Here is a 20,057-nt window from a genome sequence, read left to right on the forward strand (position 1 = left end):
TTGATGTGACTTCTAATTAGTCATGCTATATATATATATATATATATATATATATATATATGATGTATTTTTTAATTTACAATTGATACATTGCGCAAGTTAATTCATGCCAAGAAAAATGACTGATTCCACTAAGTCCTCCTACTACTTTCTTTACTATCTTCAGAATGCTTTTTCTCGTTTATATTTTCTCGTTGTTATTTTTTTCCATGCTACTTTTTTCTTGCGTGAAACACCCTACACAGGCCACCGCCTAATCTGAAGAGGATCTGAATAGGGATTTTTCGAGCATTACTGGAACTGTTGAGAGAACCAACAGAACCCTGAAACTTTGTTAACAGAAGAAAGCGAATATTAAATTTAAGATTGAAGAATCTAGCAGTAAGAGGAAGAAAGAAACATACCGGTCCAGAGAATATCTAGTTCCCCATTCCTTATAAAATGTTTATCTTTATTTCTAAAGAACCTGAAAGAAGGCTAGCTATTGTGTCCGACTCGTATGCTCTTGTTCTTAAACCAGTTGGGAAAAAACCATCTGATAAACCTCTATGTGCTATTGAGCTTCTACCAAAAAATGACTTGAAAAAATATGGTTTCAAAAGACTTACATCACATGAGATTTTTGGTGTCATCGGTCTCATTGAGGTCAACGGTCTATTGTTTGTCGGTGCCATTACTGGTAAATCAAAAGTTGCACAGCCATGTCCAGGGGAAACTGTGAACAAGATTTTTGCTGTTGATTTTTTTTGTTTAAATGATGACAGTTGGGATTTCATTGAAATCGATTCTTCAGGCTATCCTGTGCTACCTGAAACCGCTTCTACCGAATATCAAGACGCCTTACCAAAACATCCATGTTACGAATTGAAAAAACTATTATCCAACGGATCCTTCTACTACAGTTCTGATTTTGATTTAACATCAACGTTACAGCATCGTGGGTATGGTCAACACTCTTTGAGTACAGACACCTATGAAGAAGAATATATGTGGAACTCTTTTCTGATGCAAGAAATGATAACCTATAGAGATCATTTGGACACAAATTTGAAACAAATCCTAGATGATGAGGGGTTTTTGACTACAGTTATTCGTGGGTTTGCTGAAACTTTCGTCTCGTACGTTATGAAATTGAAAGTCGCTGTTACAATTATTTCGAAACAAAGCTGGAAGAGAGCAGGCACAAGATTTAATGCACGCGGTGTTGATGACGAGGCAAATGTAGCCAATTTTGTAGAAACAGAGTTTATTATGTACTCTAGCCAGTATTGTTATGCTTTTACACAAATTAGAGGCAGTATACCTGTATTTTGGGAGCAAGGTACGTCCTTAATCAACCCAAGAGTACAAATTACCAGATCATTTGAAGCCACTCAACCAGTATTTGATAAGCACATCATGAAATCAGTAGTCAAGTATGGGCCTGTCCATGTTGTTAATTTATTGTCTACAAAGTCCTCGGAGATCGAACTTTCAAAACGGTACAAAGAGCATTTGACTAATTCAAAGAAATTTAATTTTAACAAAGATGTATTTTTAACAGAATTTGATTTTCACAAAGAGACTTCGCAGGAAGGCTTTTCTGGCGTCAGAAAACTTATTCCATTAATAATGGAATCTCTTTTATCTTCCGGTTATTATTCTTATGATGTTAAAGAAAAAAAGAACATTTCCGAGCAACATGGTATATTTAGAACAAACTGTTTAGATTGTTTGGACAGAACAAATTTAGCTCAGCAAATCATATCCTTAGCCGCTTTTAGGACCTTTCTCGAAGATTTCCGATTGATTAGTTCAAATTCTTTCATCGACGATGATGATTTTGTTTCCAAACACAACACCCTATGGGCTGATCATGGTGACCAAATCTCCCAGATATATACCGGTACAAATGCTTTAAAGTCCTCTTTTTCTAGGAAGGGTAAAATGTCACTTGCTGGAGCATTATCAGATGCCACAAAATCAGTCAGCAGAATATACATTAACAATTTTATGGATAAAGAAAAGCAACAAAATATCGATACTTTGCTGGGAAGGTTACCATACCAGAAAGCAGTCCAGCTATATGATCCTGTGAACGAATACGTCAGTACTAAGTTGCAAAGTATGTCTGACAATTTCACTACCACCACTAATATAAACTTGCTAATAGGATCATTTAACGTTAACGGCGCGACCAAAAAGGTTGATCTATCAAAATGGCTATTTCCGATTGGTGAAAAATTCAAACCAGATGTTGTTGTTCTAGGTTTCCAAGAGGTTATAGAATTATCTGCAGGTTCAATTTTGAACGCTGATTACTCAAAAAGTTCTTTTTGGGAAAATTTGGTTGGGGATTGCCTAAATCAGTATGATGATAAATACCTGTTGTTGAGAGTAGAACAAATGACATCTTTACTGATCTTATTTTTTGTTAAAGCAGATAAAGCTAAGTACGTAAAGCAGGTTGAGGGTGCCACCAAAAAGACTGGTTTTAGGGGTATGGCCGGGAACAAAGGTGCAGTGTCTATAAGATTTGAGTACGGTGCCACTTCATTCTGTTTTATAAACTCTCACCTTGCGGCGGGCGCCACAAATGTTGAGGAGCGTCGTAGTGATTATGAGAGCATAGTCAGAGGCATAACATTTACAAGAACAAAGATGATACCCCATCATGATTCCATCTTCTGGTTGGGTGATATGAATTATAGAATAAATCTACCGAACGAGGACGTTAGAAGAGAGCTACAAAACCAAGATGAAGGTTATATCGAAAAATTGTTACACTTTGATCAACTTACTCTAGGGATAAATTCAGGCACTGTATTTGAAGGCTTTAAGGAACCAACCTTGAAGTTCCGTCCAACTTATAAATATGATCCAGGTACTGGAACCTATGATTCTTCTGAAAAGGAGAGAACGCCATCTTGGACGGATAGAATTATTTATAAAGGAGATAACTTACTTCCTTTGTCTTATTCAGACGCTCCGATAATGATTAGCGACCATCGGCCAGTCTACGCGGCATATAGAGCAAAAATTACTTTTGTTGATGACAAGGAGAGACTATCCCTCAAGAAACGTTTATTCGCTGAATATAAGCAAGAGCATCCTGAAGAACCGGGTTCTTTAATATCCGAACTTCTCAATCTTAGCCTAGATGACAGGAGTAGTGATGGGTTTAAAAGTTCTTCCGAAAATTCTCTACTAGATATCGATCCAATAATGGCACAACCTGCAACATCCAGCATTGCTTCCTCATCACCTGTTTCATCAGCATCGGTTTCATTACAATCTGTCAGAACTCAAGATATTAGCCAATCTCACACTTCCACCAAGCCAATATTGCGTCCGCCACCTCCGCCTGCTCATAAATCTGTATCAGCACCAGCCCCTTCAATATCAGAAAGAAACTCATTAACACCACAAACTTCAACCGCATCACTGTCATCATCTGTGGGAAATGTTCTTCAAACAAAGAAACCGTTAGCACAGAATAGACGAATTCCACCACCAGGATTTAATCAGAATATTTTAACTCCAAAAAGTACTAGTAATTTGACATCACCTATGTCATCCAAGGTTGATCTATATAATGGCCTTGCTGAAACTGCACACTCAGCGCAGATTACCAGACAACAAACTCCTTCACCATCTTTCACAGCACCAAAGGATGCTAATAGGCAGTCAGAGACCTCATTATCCAATGAAAATCCCCTTGAGCTAGAGAAAAAAGCTAAATTCAACCATATGACTTTAGATTCATGGCAGCCATTGACCCCAAAATAATCGCATGTTGTTTTTTAGGGAGGATGATTGTTTTTCACTGTATATTTTCTAAGTAATCACTTAACTTATCCTGAAATGTTAGATAATAAGCAGGTGAGTCGATTTTCGGAAGTTGTCCTAGTCTAATTTCTGTCTGAATTATTATTGATTATTCTTATTGAATAATTGGAAGAGAGTGCGTGTCAATAGGGCGTCTCGGGCAACAGCTGGAAAAAATCAGAATGTAGTTGACCATAGATTAAATATTGATGGGTATGTACAAGCAAGAGAGAATTACTGCTGCCCATAAACTCATTATTGTATCTTGACCTTTACTTCAACAACATTCTTTAATTCTGCAAGTAGTTCCATATGGTGGTGAGTACAATATATATTGCAAGGCATGGATATAGATCCAATTGGCTTCCCGAAGGCCCATACCCAGATCCACTTACGGGAATTGATAGTGATGTTCCTCTAGCAGAACATGGAGTCCAGCAAGCAAGAGAATTAGCGCATTATCTTTTGTCCTTGGATAATCAACCAGAAGCGGTCTTCGCTTCTCCCTTTTATAGGTGTCTTCAGACTACGCAACCGATAGCTAAGTTGCTAGAAGTACCTGTTTATCTAGAAAGAGGTATTGGAGAATGGTACAGACCAGATAGAAAACCCGTCATTCCAGTACCAGCTGGATATGAGATACTAAGTAAATATTTTCCAGGTATCATTAGCCCAGAGTGGGATTCCACACTAACACCAAGTAAAAAGGGTGAGACCGAGCAGGAGATGTACATAAGATTTAAAACTTTCTGGCCCCTGTTTATTGAACATGTAGAAAAGGAATATCCAAATGTTGAATGTATCCTATTGGTTACACATGCTGCGTCAAAGATTGCTCTAGGTATGAGCTTGCTGGGGTACTGCAATCCTCGTATGCCTTTGAATGAAAATGGTGATAAAATAAGAAGCGGTAGTTGTTCATTAGATAAATACGAGATTCTTAGAAAAAGCTACGATACCATAGATGATGTTGACAGTCAAAATCAAACGGCTTTGACTTATGTACCCTTTAAAGACAGAAAATGGGTTCTAACCATGAATGGAAACACCGAATTTTTGAGTGGTGGTGAAGAAATGAATTGGAGTTTTGATTGTGTGGCAGAAGCTGGTTCAGATGCTGATATCCAAAGGAGACAAGAAACAAAGAAAAACGGCGCACCAACACCGGAAGTAGATGATCAAACTGAGGTTGAAACTGTTTATATCAGTGTTGACATTCCTAGCGGTAACTACAAAGAAAGAACAGAGATAGCAAAGAGCGCAACTTTACAATACTCTGGTTTAGAGGCAGATGCACCACTGTTTCGGATTGGAAACAGATTGTATGAAGGATGCTGGGAACGACTTGTTGGCACGGAACTTGCATTTCCAAATGCTGCACATATACATAAGAAAACAGCCGGTCTACTATCATCAACTAATACCAGTCAAACAACACAAGGTGGCCAAAATACACAGCTTTCTACTGCTAGCGACCCAGATGCACGAATGCAAGAAGACGATGCTAGCGTACCAGATTTGGTCGAAAAAGATGAGAGCCACACAGGAGACAAGGAAGAAATTCAATCAGAGAAGATATATAGGATAAAAGAACGGATAGTGCTAAGCAACGTCCGCCCTATGTAATAACTAGTTTGTAACATTAGCAACCCTTTTCATGAACGCTTGCACATTTGCCCCTCAATAAGTTACCATATCTTTTGTCAGACGAGAGCCGCGAAGGAACGTGAAGGCAAAATAGCTTGCTTAAGCATAGTAAAGAATATCTGGAACATCAGAAAGGGAGAGCGCATACATCAGAAAGAATGTCTTGTAGTAGTCAGCTACCATCGGGGATAATTGAATACATATGTTCTGAATATGAAATTATTTTGGCCAGCACTTCTCCACGAAGATATCAAATTTTACACGATACAATGGGAGTTACTGACTTGAAAACAATGGTTTCTACATTCAAAGAAGATCTTGATAAAGAGAACTATTCTTCAGATCCAATTGGGTATGTACACGATACTAGTTGGCATAAAGCGCAGAGCATTATTGAAATTTTGACTGACTGCGAGAACCAAAATCCGAACGAATCTGTTAGACCCAAGCTTATCATATGTGCAGACACTATTATTATTGATAGGGCTGGAAAAATTTACGAGAAGCCCAAAACTAAAGAAGTTCAAATGAAGTATTTAATGAAGTTTTGCTACGAAGACGATGAACCTGTTAGCGTTGTCACAGCAGTGACATTGATTAAATGGTACAGTAAAAAGAATTTCGAGTTGATACCATTCAGAGATGAAACCAAAGTATTCTTTGATAACAAAATACCTTTGAAAACATTGCAACAATACGTGGAAAGTGGAGATGGTCTAGAAGTTGGTGGTGGATTCAAGATACAAGGACAAGGTGCGTTACTTATCGAAAAAATCGAAGGTGATTACTATAACGTAGTTGGATTACCTCTAAACAAAACATTTAAAGCACTCTATGCTGAAGCTAATTTGCCATGACCTTTGCAAATTTGTTTACGTTAACTCGTTATTTTTATTGGCCATCTACAACGCTGAAAGAAGTAAATAAACAATTAGTGAAGGTTATATTCATGAACAGGTATGTATAGTAAATCTTAGTATTTTTGCAATGAATAGCAATTCACCTGTCTTATTTTTTTATGATTATAAAAATAATGTAATGGTAATACGCCTTCTATATTTCAAGCCTTCGCGCCTATAGTCTGCTATTTTTTCATCTTGAAAAAAACAATTCTCTTTGTTTATACTGCGAATATTAAGCAGATGCATTTTCATTACATCGATATTGTCAAGTCACTAGTTCATGAATTAAGTTTGCTACAATCATTGAAGTTGTTTCCAATAGAGGTATAAAGTATTTGTGTATGATGAATTTTTCCAGCATTTTCAAATCTATTTCGAATTTTCAGTTCCCATACACCATAGAGGAAACTGCAACGGCTGAAACTGCTTTCTGGCAATGTTTTGATGGTATAAAGAAGGCAGATTCTTCACCAGTCACCGTCTTTAAGGCAAAGAGATGTCCAGAAAGTGAAACTTTGATTTCAAATGCTGTTCACAAGGCCAAAATTATGAAGATCCCAGGGCTTTGTACTGTGTTGGAGACTTTTGATTCAGATCCTCAATCCACATTTATTGTAACTGAGAGGGTAGTTCCATTTCCTTGGAATGATTTGGATTCTTTATCTCAAAACAAATTTGGTATTGAACTGGGAGTGTCACAATTATTAGCAACTTTGGGATTCTTGAACAAATTCGTCCTTGGCACACTTTCCAAAGATTCGATATATATCAATATCAAGGGGGAGTGGGTAATATTTGGCCTAGAACTCTGTTCAAGTAAAGAGGGATTAAGTGCCCTTGAATTTGTCAATAAAGCCAGAACATATTACAGTATAGTTGGCTCACAATTGCCCTGTGAAGATCCAAATACAATTGACTCAATGGAATTAGGCTTATTAATAAAGAGTCTTATGAGTCATTCTTCTTTACCTAAAGATTGGGTTGCTAGTATAAATATGATTTCAGATGGAAGGATGACAATCGAAAACTTTCGGAAAAGGTTAGAGAATACAGAGACTTGGCGTTGCAATCCTTTAATCAGCTTTTATCAAGAGTTGAAGGAGCTACATATAAAGGACCCACAAGGAAAGTTGGTGGTAATGTCGAACTTGGAAAATCTGTACTTAGAGTCGAGAGAGATTTTTCGCAATCTAACACCTGGGATGATTGAAAATTTCATTATTCCAGAGCTCTGTGAAATTATAAAACTACTGATAACGCAAAATATCAATGGAGCCCCCAATAATCCGGCCGTGAACCTGAATGCATCACATAAACTTGTACCATTCCTAGCGATCGTTCTAGATTTAACTTCTGAAACTAACACCTTTCCGGATGGGTTTAACGATCTTATCGCCCAATGTTTCAAACTTCCGGATAGGCAAGTACGATTTCTTTTGTTGATATACTTACCCAAATTAATAGGGCCACTGAGTAAATCAGAGATCTCCAGTAGAATATACCCACACTTTAGCCAAGGTTTGACAGACTCTGATGCTACTCTTAGGTTACAAACATTGAAGACCATACCATGCATTGTACCATGTTTGTCAGAAAGACAACTCAATAATGAGCTGTTGAGATTTCTCGCAAAAACACAGGTCGATTCTGATATTGAGATTCGAACATGGACAGTTATTATTATTAGCAAGATTTCTACTATACTATCAACATCAGTTGGCAATCGGTCAAACATCTTGGCAACAGCATTTACAAAGTCTTTGAAAGATCCTCAAATTAAACCAAGATTAGCTGCTCTTTATGGGCTTGAGAAGTCAATTGAGCTGTTTGATGTCAGCACCATCGCGAACAAGATCTTAACCGTCATTGCCCCCGGTTTGCTGGATAAAAGTCCCATAGTAAGAGAAAGAGCTAAAATCCTGTTTGAAATGTATTTAAACAAATTAGAGAAAGAGGCTCTACTCATTCAAACAAGCAATAGTACTGTTGAATCAGAGGATGTGAGAGATATCGATTTTGATAATTACGGTTGCGATGAAGAAGACATGAATAAAGAAGACAAAATGTTGGCAGCACAATTTTTAGATAATTTACGCTTAAATTCGCCCTCAGCAACAATTCCAAATAGTATTGCTGACAGTGAAGTGGATTCGACTTGGGATGGCAATGATTGGGACCATCTCAGCGATACGGATGGATTTGCCGTAAAAAGTACCACGGACATCCCCACCAAATCAAAGAGTCATATAACAACTGAGAACACTCAAAAAGTTCATGGAAAACCTATTAGAATTAATAAGAGTTGGAACGATGAACTGAATGATAATGACTGGATACAAAATGAAGCCGACCCATGGGAGGAGCCAGAGCATCGCCCAAAGCCACAAGCATCGACTTTGACAAAGAAAAGCCCTCTTAATGCAAAGCTTCTAACCAAGAAGAAGAAAACAACGATTCTGGCACCAAGAAACACCGCCGCTGTCAAAACATCTCTATCAAATAAAACAACAAAAAGTAAGCCTGTGAGTAGTGTCCGTGGCTCCGCAATCAATGAACGAAATATAAACAACTGGGATGATGATGATGCAGATGCGGACTCATGGGATACGAATTGGTGATTCTGGAACTTATATAGCCTTACATATTGTAGAAAGATGTATTCTGCGATTCTTTTGTTATTTAAAGGCCTTACGCCCGTACCCCGCGACTTCGTTGTTTTGAGAAGTGGAGGGAAGAAAGGGTCCCTTTAATTCCAGTAGCAGTGAAGCCTACGCCAAAGAGTCTTCAGAAAAGGAACTTTGTAGCACCATAAATGGGTCCACAGAGAAATTAATTGGGACATCATTAGATACACGAACTATATAAGTCAGAACAGATCCGGATACTGAAGAGTTACTAGCCATGTCTCCTCCAACTACACAGTTCTTGGGCAGCTCGCAAACGGAACAAAATCAAAGCCAAGACCAATCATCAGAGCAAGTTGAGGAGCATAACCAGGACCATGAGCAAGGATCTACTCCCGTTTTGAACCAAAGTCAACCGTCTTCATCACAACAGCAGCATCAACAAACGAGAAATGAGTCGATTTCATATTATACGAATTTTAATCAGCCACGATATTCTACGGACGCGTCTATTAACTCATTTCTGAACATATCCGATAATGTACCAGTAATAGTCGCAGGAGTCCCTACTACCAGTAATACCTATTCCAATATTCCACGACTTTCTACCTCAAGCACGCATCAACCGCCAGACTTATCACAGATCGGACGCGGCTTTTCTATAGTAAACAATCTCTTCCCACAGCAGCAACCGCAACAGCAACTCCAAAATCAAAATCGCCAACAGCCACAACAGCAACAGCAACAGACTTCATTTAAAACGCCTTCATTTTCGACTGGATTAACAGGAAGTTCTTCTCAATACCAGTTTTTGCCAAGGAATGATAATTCTTCTCAACCACCCTCAAAGAGAAATTCTGTTTATCTTGGGCCTAATGATGGAGCAGATTTTGAATTTTTCAGTATGCAGCAATCACAACAACCACAATTTCAGCCTGGCGGTAGAAGAGAATCAAGCTCAATGAGACCACCACTCTTGATACCAACCGCAACTACTAAAAACCAAACAAATAGCTCGAATAATGGCGGTAGTATGAATGCAAACGCCGACTATGAATCATTTTTTAGTGGTAATACCAGCAGTAGTAATTCTAATCAGAATCCGTACTTTTTGAGTTCAAGAAATAATTCTTTGAAATTCAATCCGGAAGATTTTGACTTCCAGTTTAAAAGGCGGAATTCCTCTGTTAGAGGTACTTTGGATCATAGTAACCAAAATTCCTTTATGCCTGAGCCAAGATTAAATTCTCTTTCCGTTGGTAATAAAGCCAATAGTGATAATGTAGTCGATAGCAGTAATGTAACTAGTAACATAAACAGCGGCAAAAGTAACGAAATTGAAAGCGAGGATAACAACAATGGTGAAGACAATAATAGTAACAATAATGATAATAATGACAGCAACATCAATTCTACATCCAGTACTAATATCCCAAACCAAGAGGAGCATAATCTTGTCTCTACAGATATTACAAACAATAGTACGAAAGATCTAAAGGAAATAGAACAAAGACTTCGAAAGCATTTGAATGATGAAGATAGTTACTCGGGTACAATATCAAGAACTTTGGGTAAAGATTCAGAGGTGATTAAAGGCAGTGAGGGATCAAATAAGCATATAGACGGGTCTGGGATACAAACAAATATCAACAAGAAAAGGAAAAAAGATGATTCTGCTATTTATGTGAAGAATGAGGTGCCTTGTGCTGATCCTATTATAACTAAGAGAAACTCGGCTTCTGATGAAAGTACAGCAATAGTCAATTTTCCTGATAAAGAATCTCCGATGACTGAGATGGGTTCAGTAAACGATGATGCGACTAACCTGATAGGTGCAACAAAAGTTGATCAATTAATGCTGATTATTCAGGCGAGAAAGAAAGGTTTCACAGAGAAGGTAAATACTACTCAGGATGGAGACCTACTTTTTAATCAAACAATGGACATACTACCACCAAAAAACGAACTGGTAGGTGGGGTAGAAAAACCAAAAGGGACACATAATACACGCGCTGTTAAAAAACACGAATGCCCTTACTGCCACCGACTTTTCTCACAGGCGACTCATTTAGAGGTTCACGTTCGCTCTCATATTGGGTACAAACCATTTGTTTGTGATTATTGTGGCAAAAGATTTACTCAAGGTGGGAACCTGAGGACGCATGAAAGATTACATACAGGTGAGAAACCTTATTCATGTGATATCTGTGATAAAAAATTTTCGAGAAAAGGGAACTTAGCGGCCCACTTAGTTACCCATCAAAAATTGAAACCATTTGTTTGCAAGTTAGAGAATTGCAACAAGACTTTTACTCAACTAGGAAATATGAAAGCTCATCAGAATAGGTTTCACAAGGAAACATTGAATGCTTTGACAGCAAAACTAGCTGAGATGAACCCATCAGATAACATCCCATTGGAAGAACGACAACTGTTAGAGTACTTCGCTTCGATTTACAAAAACTCAAATAGAGGAATTAAGGGTAGGGGGAAAGGCGTAGGAACGAAAAAATCCACAATTTCCTCTCCAGAAAATCATTCTGCGAGCATTATTTTGAACTCTAATACCAATAGGAATAATAATGTTACTTTTAATCGCCCTGAGAATGCTGGTAACCCTGAGGGTAACGTTGATAACAATAACAATAATAATAATAATAATAATTCAGGCTCTCATATTATGATTTCACCGACTCAAAAGGATATGGGAACACTGCAATCTCAATTCGGACACAATAACTTCAACAATCCTGTGAACAGCTCAAACTCTTCCAATCAACCAATCATAAACTACAATTACACTACTTTACCTCATTCTCGTTTAGGCAGTGGCAGTTCTAACAACACTAATACTAACACCAACAATTTTACGGTAGGCAGTGCTCCAGGTGCTTTAATGGCGCCAACCACCAGTAATGACTTCAGTTTCAACCTGGATCAATCGAATGATAGTGAGAGATCTCAGCAAGAACAGGTGAGGTTTAAGAACATAAATTACAAGAGCTAGCCTCTTTTTCAGCAGCATTTTTGAGTTTCTATGTTTCGGTACATTGTTGTATACTTCTTTCAGATGATAATAACAATCGAGGGGAAATCATTTCGTCAAGCTTAAATCAGAAATGCCACGTTTATGTTTAATTTCTTTTCAAACTGCATGGTTTTATAGCTTTTTTTTTCTATTTTGCAGTTTTCTTTCAACTTTATTCATTTTTTTATTACTTCAAAGGTTCATTTTCTATCGACGGTTTCTTTTATTATGTATGTATATACATACCAATATATATATATATATAATGTGTAATATTCCAAGTATACGTACTTTGGGTTTATATTTTTAACTTACGTACTCTTTTTACAATAATATTTCTTTAAATTGATACCCATAAGCCTTCAGCATTATTAACTTTAAGCGCTTTTTGGTCTTTGTTTTTGTTTTTTTTTTTTTTTTCGCGTTTCGTGCTTTAAAGAAACATGTGAAATAATCTGTAATGACTATCTGGCCTTCACAGTTGATCAGTAGATACTGCAGTTTATCATTTTAGCTATCCTGCTTTCTAAATCGTTGTGCTATTTCAACTAAACAACGTGAGGAGTTGAAGCCTTCCTCTTTGAGTATTTGTATTTCTTTAACTGAATCATTTTCAGAATCTCCACCGACACCCCTTGACGTCTTTTGATTCCTCTTAATTCATCAGATCATAAGTACGTTCAGCAACAATAACGACAGTATCCCAGAAATTCTAAAGCGCTCGAATGAAGGTCACTCTATTATTGAAGGCTCAGCTCTCTCCTGTTAGCTACACAACTAAGAAGTCTTTCCAAAGACAGCTTAATCGCTCACCATTTACAGCTTTTCAATATTTCTTTCAACTTGAAGTTCAAAAACTGCATAACGTCTCTAAATATGAGGATATCATAAACTACGCAAGAGGGAATACCAACTTCAAGAGGTTCAAAAGAAATGAGTGGGACAGCATGTCGCTAACCAAAAAGAGGCTGTACTATGCTTCCTTCTGTCAATCAATGAATATTGATATTTGGAAGGTCAGTAAGGTTGAACTTGCCAAAAGACTAGAAATTCCAATACCAGTAATGAGTGAGTATTTACTTTTTAGAAATAAGTTCAAGGTGAAATTTGATTCACGTTGGAGCTCTCTGGAAAGTAAAGCATATAAAAATGTTTCAAGACCACCTACTAGGAAGACTGTGGTTACTGAAGTTTGTTCAAAAAACCGCACCATCACATCTGTCAACAAAATCAAACCTCGGAAACGATTAGTGGCGATGAAGAGGATTCCTCGTTCGGAGAATTTTGCAAAAAATCATTCTCATGAGGCTCAAGAGAATCTTTATGATTATATGAAAAGGTTCCAACAAATGTGCAAAGAATGTCGGTATGCTTGGAATGAAAAAGTTGACTGTGATCAAAAACTGGAAATTAGAGAAAAATTACAACTATGGAGGTCAAAGTTTGAGAAGATGATGGATAACGAGATACAAATTTTGCAGAAGAATATGGATATTATGTCAAAATTTAATCCCAGAAGTGAGGCTTACTTTACAGCAAATCACGATTCTAGTACATCGCAAAATAACATTCTTCCTATGGCATATCTGCCAAAAAAAAAATGACAATATATTGTCAAGACGCTCATAAAAGTTCATACGCACTTCACTATCACGTAGATTAGGTTCGATCATAACATTTTCTGACTACAATTTAACAGTAAGCGTACTATTTGGAGACTGTTTCCTTTTTTCTTTTATATGCGCATATATATTTATGTGTATGCATATATAGACATACGTTTATATAAATTAAATCTGTCAGACAATTATTGCGGCACTGTTACTTGAACGTGGAAACTAACTCCCTTGGGGAAAGTTGTTTTAGGTTTCTCTGTAGGCCTATCAATGAAAGACGCTAAGCAGATAACCTCTTCAGAAGAATAACCTAATGAAGACAAGACGCCTCTGATAATACCCACAGGTATCTCTAAAAAGGGCTCTATCATCTTTAATTCCTCGCTCTTTGCACCTTCATCTAAAGAAAACGATTGAATAGGTCGATAGTCGTAATCAAGCAGATAGAAAGTTCCCCTATGATTTGTTTTCAGATTATCGATCTGCTTACCAAATATTTGTTTCCACACATCCCTGCAAATGAACTTCATTATCAATAAAAGATCCATTTCTTTGAATTTTAAATTGGGATTGTTGGAAAATATCAATAATTCAGACAGTTTCGATCCAATTTGAAATCCAGTGTTCCTCAGCCTTGCTAAGACCCTTTCTTTTTCCTCTTCTTCTGCCTTATATAGCTCATATATCAAGTTATGTGAACGTTTGAGGTCTACCGTGTGATTCTCTTCTATCTTCAGTCTCTTTATCATGCTACTGATGTTACCATTTTCGGAAGTTACATTGCTATCAGAACTTATAACATCGCCCGATAAATGTCTCTCAATCTCCATAGCCAAAGGAACCATCTCGTTCAACAGCATCTGATAAATTGACTGACTTACTTTGGGTAATGAGTTCTCGAAAATTTGATACTGTTGTTGAACTCTTTGCTGTTCCGTTGGGGGACCCTGTGAGGAAGATAGAGGTTGTCCTACATTATTACTATGCGTGGATGACATAATTGCTTATACACCAGCTTTATCGCTACTACTTTGATTTCTTTTATAGAATAAGATCTTCGGTCTGGGCTGATATAAGTAGGACACCAAATTCATCATGTTTGAGATTTTTGGTTATGAAACCTTGGACGCGAGAGTATCTGAAAAAGAAGTGCTATTTTCACCAATTATAGAGAGAAAATACACACTTTATGGGTAAATTTTGTTTATGGTTACTCAACAAGTAGTTGCATATTTGTATATGTTTAATGATTATAATAAAAAAATATTACAAATGCTATAAAAGGGGAATAAAAATGATTACTTCAGTTCGCTTTCAACGCCGCCTCATTTGAAAGACTTTCAAACAGACATGGCTTTGGTACTAAATCCCTTTCAGATATATTAGTACCTTTAACGACTTTGAAAGAACCGGTACCAATCGACATAGTTTGTCCCAAAATAATACATTCAGAAACACCTTCAACGGCATCCTTTTTCATATAAAAGGCTGCATCGAATAAGTGGTCCGTCGTCTTTTCGAAGGAAGCTAGTTGCAAGACAGAGTCTCTCATTTTACTTAAACCAAATCTTGTAATACCCAACACTTCACCTTTATATGTCATAACATCACCTAATAGTTGAATATGACGTGGATCGACACTCATACCGTGATTACTCATGGTATAGTTAATTTCTCTAATGATACTATATCTTGCAGCTTCAATACCTAGAACGGAGAAAACTTCCAAAACATGGTTAGTCGTAGTTCTAGATCCAATAACACCGTCTGTACACATAACATCTCGCAGACCGTAACCTTCAACCAATAACTCTCTCTTACCGTCATCCCGAATATTAATCACCGCACGAGATATATCAGGTAAACCTTTAACGACAACATCAGGAAGCGCACGACGTAATTGCTGCATTCTGTAGAAAACGTCATTCTCACTTGGTTCTTTTGCCGATGTGGATATTGATCTTGCTTTGTAACCTTCTGGGAATACATTGATTGCAATACGATCTTTACCGATAATATTGACATCGGACGCTTGTATTTTTAATTTAGCGGCTCTGGTTATTGCAACTGCGATATCTTCTATGGTCAGCTCCAATTGTAGTTTATCAATGGTACCTAAATCAATTCGTACTTGAATGAAGGACAAGTTGTCCTTGTAAACATCTTGGACATAGTATGCTACGTCCGATAGCAATGTCTTTTCGACTCGACCTTTAACAACTCTGGCAGCCCTTTCATCATTATCATTTACCAGTACGGCGTTGATTATAGGTGTAGAAATAACCTTAGAAGCATTGATAATTTCCTTGATACGAGGTACACCTAATGTGACGTTCATGGAGGCGACACCAGCGAAATGGAAAGTCTTCAACGTCATTTGTGTACCTGGTTCACCAATAGATTGAGCGCCAATGGCACCAATGGCAGTACCTGGCTCAAGTCTTGCCTTACGATATTTATAAAGGGCAATTTCTAAAAACTTTCTCACAGATTTTTCACTGATTCTATAAAGTTGGCTTACTGAAGTTTTAACATTATCGGGAACAAGTTTGTCAGGATCTACCTTCTCTGATTCTTTTGTTGGAGGTTCAAGAAGCTCTAGCATTCCTCTGGATTTTCTTAAATTAGCTAAAGCAGTAGCTTTCAAATTAATATACTCCTTTAGTGACCGGTAGAAATCCCTCTCGGCGTCATATTGATCTACATATTCGGCCTTGTTCAAGTTTTCCTCCTTGACTAAACATCCACTATTATCGTACCGAACCAATCTTTCTTCCAATGGTCTCAATATCTCATTTGTGGTTTGCATGATCGCGTAGGGTAGTAATCCCTCGTCTTGGTTATTGAAAGTAATATTGTATGCGTGGTCCCAACTTCTGTTGAAATTGACTGGTTGTGCATTACCTTCCATTTCAAGTGGGTCTAAACCATCGCCACCATATGTGAACTGAACAATACCATTGGCAGAAGTTCTGACTGTGTTGTCGTATTGACAAGACAAATCTTCCAAAGACTTCATTAATCTACGAGACATATAGCCAGTCTCTGCAGTTTTGACAGCCGTATCGACTAGACCTTCACGACCGGAAATAGCATGAAACAAAAATTCCGGAGGAGATAAGCCTGAGAAGAAAGAGTTTCTAACGAAACCTTTGGATTGAGGTGTTTTTGAATTCTTGGGGAAATGTGGTAAAGAACGATCTTGGAAACCATCAGGAACACGATTACCAGAAATAATTTGTTGGCCAACGACAGCCACCATTTGAGAAACATTTAATGTGGAACCTTTAGAACCACAAGTAGCCATAATTAGTGGTGCATTCCAATTATCTAATTCATTAATACAAACATCACCGACTTCTTCTCTAACTTTGGACAAAAGCCCACCTATCTTAGCCTCCAGAGTTTGTTCTTCGTTGCAACCAGGTTGTGTTTCTAGTTCACCTTTATTAAATAATGTAATTAACTCATCACACTTACTATAAGCAATCTCAACTAGCTCTTCTTTCTTTTGCTTCAAATCATCAGCAGGCGTAACATCATTGATACCGATAGAAAAACCTCTGTTACCTAAGAATCTAGCGCATAATTTAGCCATTCTATTCATAGCGTTGGCGGCTTCTTGTGGACCGTAATCTCTCAATATCGTATAAAAAACGGAATGCTTTTTACCATCACCCAAAACAGATTTATCCATCACTCCACTGAGAATTTTAGAGCCTCTAATAATTACGAACCCATCATTCTGTGACATTTCATTTGGCAAGGATTTTGACTTCGGAGGGACAAAGACTTTATTTTTTGCGTCTAGGTTTATTACAACTGGGGAATTGTGATTTGGTTTTATTAAAAGTGAAAAAACTTGTTTTCCGGTCCATAAGTAGTATGGTTTCATGATAGCAGGGGGTGGTATGTCAAATTGTTCGATTCCATCAGACATCATGGACAATAATTGGGTCAATGTAGCACGGTCGTAAAAGGAATCTTTGTGTGATATCAAGTATGAACCAGTAATAAAATCTTGCGTAGCTGCAATAATAGGTTCACCTGATTTAGGGGTTAATAGGTTATTTTTCACACCCATCAAGTTGATGGCTTCTGCACGGGCCTCTTCAGTTTGTGGAACATGTAGGTTCATCTCGTCACCATCGAAGTCTGCGTTATAAGGTGTGCAAACACACTCGTTTAATCTAAATGTCCTCCATGGACGAATTTTAGCATAATGTGACAAAATTGATAGTCTATGTAAGGATGGTTGACGGTTAAATAGGACCACGTCACCGTCTTCTAAATGTCTTTCGACAACATCACCAATTTGTAAATTTTTAGCCAGCTTCAAACGATCACCATACCTTAGATTTCTTCTTGCATCTTCATTTCTTTTTAATAAATAATTGGCGCCAGGATGAACATTAGGCCCATTTACGATTAACTCTTGTAATTTATGTCTATTATATCTGGTGACCTTCTCAGGGTATGTTAAAACTTTTGCAACACGATCTGGGACAGCAACCTCGTCAATAGACAAGTTTGGATCCGGAGAAATAACTGTCCTACCTGAAAAATCAACACGTTTACCGGACAAATTACCTCTAAACCTACCCTGTTTACCTTTCAGTCTTTGACAGAACCCTCTGATGGGTTTTACTTTTCCACCGCCATTGGATGAACCTGGTAACATGGCAGGATTAACCGAATCAGAATTGATGTACATTGCAACAGTTAGTTGCAAATAATCCCAATGTTCCATCATGTTATTGATCGAAATTCCCTTGTCAAGGCCGGCTTTGATCAAAGATGAAGTCCAAACTATTTCTGTTAGCTTTACCGTCAAATCATCTTCGTTAGATGCTGGTGAGTCTTGCATCATAACAGAAGGCCTTATACAAACTGGAGGTGCGGGTAAATATCTCCAGATGTAAGTTTCTGGCCTACCAGAAGGAACTGTGGCATCTATACCAAGTAATTCACAATCTGCTGACTTAATTTGCTTGAAAAGATTTAAAGTTTTCAATGGATTCAAATCATCCATACAACGTTTCACATAACGCTCTAGTTCTGGATTATGTGTGAGGACTTCCTTCCATTCACCTACCCAAATATCCTTTTCAGGAGCCGATTTTTTACCTACCCAACGGAACGTATCGTGAATAATTTTCAACGCAGCAGAACCGGCACCAGCAGCAGCTTTTTTCACTACACCATTTAGAGCACCACAATGTAGACATCTTCTTTGTTTCTTACATTGATCCAAAATTTTCTTCAAAATACCCATACGCCTTAAATTGTCCACTCCTGGACGACGTAATTCTTGCAAAAAATGTCTTTTATCTGTTTCTGATAACAATATTGCAGAACAGTTTTTACAGATACCTTGTAATATTTGGATAGTAGCCTTAAAATACCCAATATGAAAAACGGGTAGAGCCAATTTCAGGTGACCAAAATGGCCATGGCACGATGCCAGGTTGCCGTGACAGGTCGCACATTCAAGGCTGGAAGACGAGACACCCATCTTAGGGTCTAAAGCACCATTTGCCTTTGGAGCACGATCTTTCTCTAGATCGAAAAGGTCTCTAGTCGACACTTCCACTTCTGATTGGGCAACGATATCAGCAGCGCTTAGAGCGCTAAATTCCAGGCCTTTGATCCTCTTTGGGGTTTCACTGACGACAACTTCCTTCATCGGATTCTTCGAAACTGCAGGTTAGAAATATGGTTTTGAGAAATCAGATAGTAGTGAACTCAGTAAAAGAACAACTATGTAGCCAGTTAGAAGTGAATTTAAGATTAAGCCAATATGTGAAAGAAAAAAATGATTTAGTATACTGTCGGCAATCAATAAAAACTTTAGCCACAATTAACTAAGCAGTGTTTCCCAAACCAATGATATTGTTCGACTAATGCAAGCCAAGTAGAGCAAAGATTTTTAAGAAAGTTATATCTAACTTCTTTTGCTATTTGATCTGGTGATGAGTTCTGTCAAAAGAGCTTGTGCAATATTTTTGCAAAAAAATCGTCAGTTCCGTGTGTCACGATATTAACCCGTGCAGAGTGATAGTAATAACCATATTGCATCCACAATGCGTATAGTAGAGGTATGAAATCCATGTAAGGGGCTATTCATTTTGTACTGAAGGTACTATTAATACGTACTTCTGGGCTGGCTGGTTTACCTTACACTTACAAAAAAAATATTGAAGATAATAAAATAAGGGGGTTAGAGATGCAAGATGAAACGGAGTCAGCGCAGTCAGCACCTAATTTCTTGTGCTTGCTTCAGATTATAAGGAGTTTCTGTTGTGAGCATATCTCTTAATAGTCACCAACGTTATTGTTACTTGATCGAACACTTTGCTAGACTTCTTTCAATAGTTATAAGGTTGATGCGTCTTGTTACCCGGTTATAATATGGTGGCAAAAATGCATACAT

At 37.6% G+C, this 20,057-nt stretch overlaps 8 protein-coding genes across 8 annotated transcripts; 6 read left to right on the plus strand and 2 right to left on the minus strand.

Moving 5' to 3' along the window:
• Positions 1–441: 441 nt before the first annotated feature.
• Positions 442–3,768, plus strand: INP53 (phosphatidylinositol-3-/phosphoinositide 5-phosphatase INP53; the record flags this gene model as incomplete). Its single annotated transcript, XM_056225745.1, has 1 exon — positions 442–3,768. One exon carries the CDS (start codon positions 442–444, stop codon positions 3,766–3,768), a length of 3,327 nt encoding a protein of 1,108 aa, XP_056079533.1.
• A 351-nt stretch (positions 3,769–4,119) lies between these two features.
• TFC7 (transcription factor TFIIIC subunit TFC7) lies at positions 4,120–5,433 on the plus strand (the record flags this gene model as incomplete). Its single annotated transcript, XM_056225746.1, has 1 exon — positions 4,120–5,433. The coding sequence occupies one exon, from the start codon at positions 4,120–4,122 to the stop codon at positions 5,431–5,433; it is 1,314 nt and encodes a 437-aa protein (XP_056079534.1).
• A 179-nt stretch (positions 5,434–5,612) lies between these two features.
• SMKI15G2590 (nucleotide diphosphatase) lies at positions 5,613–6,311 on the plus strand (the record flags this gene model as incomplete). Its single annotated transcript, XM_056225747.1, has 1 exon — positions 5,613–6,311. The coding sequence occupies one exon, from the start codon at positions 5,613–5,615 to the stop codon at positions 6,309–6,311; it is 699 nt and encodes a 232-aa protein (XP_056079535.1).
• Positions 6,312–6,697: 386 nt separating this feature from the next.
• CEX1 (COPI-interacting protein CEX1) lies at positions 6,698–8,974 on the plus strand (the record flags this gene model as incomplete). Its single annotated transcript, XM_056225748.1, has 1 exon — positions 6,698–8,974. One exon carries the CDS (start codon positions 6,698–6,700, stop codon positions 8,972–8,974), a length of 2,277 nt encoding a protein of 758 aa, XP_056079536.1.
• A 283-nt stretch (positions 8,975–9,257) lies between these two features.
• AZF1 (Azf1p) lies at positions 9,258–11,987 on the plus strand (the record flags this gene model as incomplete). Its single annotated transcript, XM_056225749.1, has 1 exon — positions 9,258–11,987. One exon carries the CDS (start codon positions 9,258–9,260, stop codon positions 11,985–11,987), a length of 2,730 nt encoding a protein of 909 aa, XP_056079537.1.
• A 746-nt stretch (positions 11,988–12,733) lies between these two features.
• CIM1 (mitochondrial HMG-box protein CIM1) lies at positions 12,734–13,612 on the plus strand (the record flags this gene model as incomplete). The annotated part of the gene is made up of 1 exon (XM_056225750.1): positions 12,734–13,612. The coding sequence occupies one exon, from the start codon at positions 12,734–12,736 to the stop codon at positions 13,610–13,612; it is 879 nt and encodes a 292-aa protein (XP_056079538.1).
• A 203-nt stretch (positions 13,613–13,815) lies between these two features.
• TRS33 (Trs33p) lies at positions 13,816–14,622 on the minus strand (the record flags this gene model as incomplete). Its single annotated transcript, XM_056225751.1, has 1 exon — positions 13,816–14,622. The coding sequence occupies one exon, from the start codon at positions 14,620–14,622 to the stop codon at positions 13,816–13,818; it is 807 nt and encodes a 268-aa protein (XP_056079539.1).
• A 305-nt stretch (positions 14,623–14,927) lies between these two features.
• On the minus strand, positions 14,928–19,310 carry RPO31 (DNA-directed RNA polymerase III core subunit RPO31; the record flags this gene model as incomplete). The annotated part of the gene is made up of 1 exon (XM_056225753.1): positions 14,928–19,310. The coding sequence occupies one exon, from the start codon at positions 19,308–19,310 to the stop codon at positions 14,928–14,930; it is 4,383 nt and encodes a 1,460-aa protein (XP_056079540.1).
• Positions 19,311–20,057: the final 747 nt, after the last annotated feature.

Source organism: Saccharomyces mikatae (assembly GCF_947241705.1).
Source record: "Saccharomyces mikatae IFO 1815 strain IFO1815 genome assembly, chromosome: 15".
NCBI classification, from domain to species: Eukaryota; Fungi; Ascomycota; class Saccharomycetes; order Saccharomycetales; family Saccharomycetaceae; genus Saccharomyces; species Saccharomyces mikatae.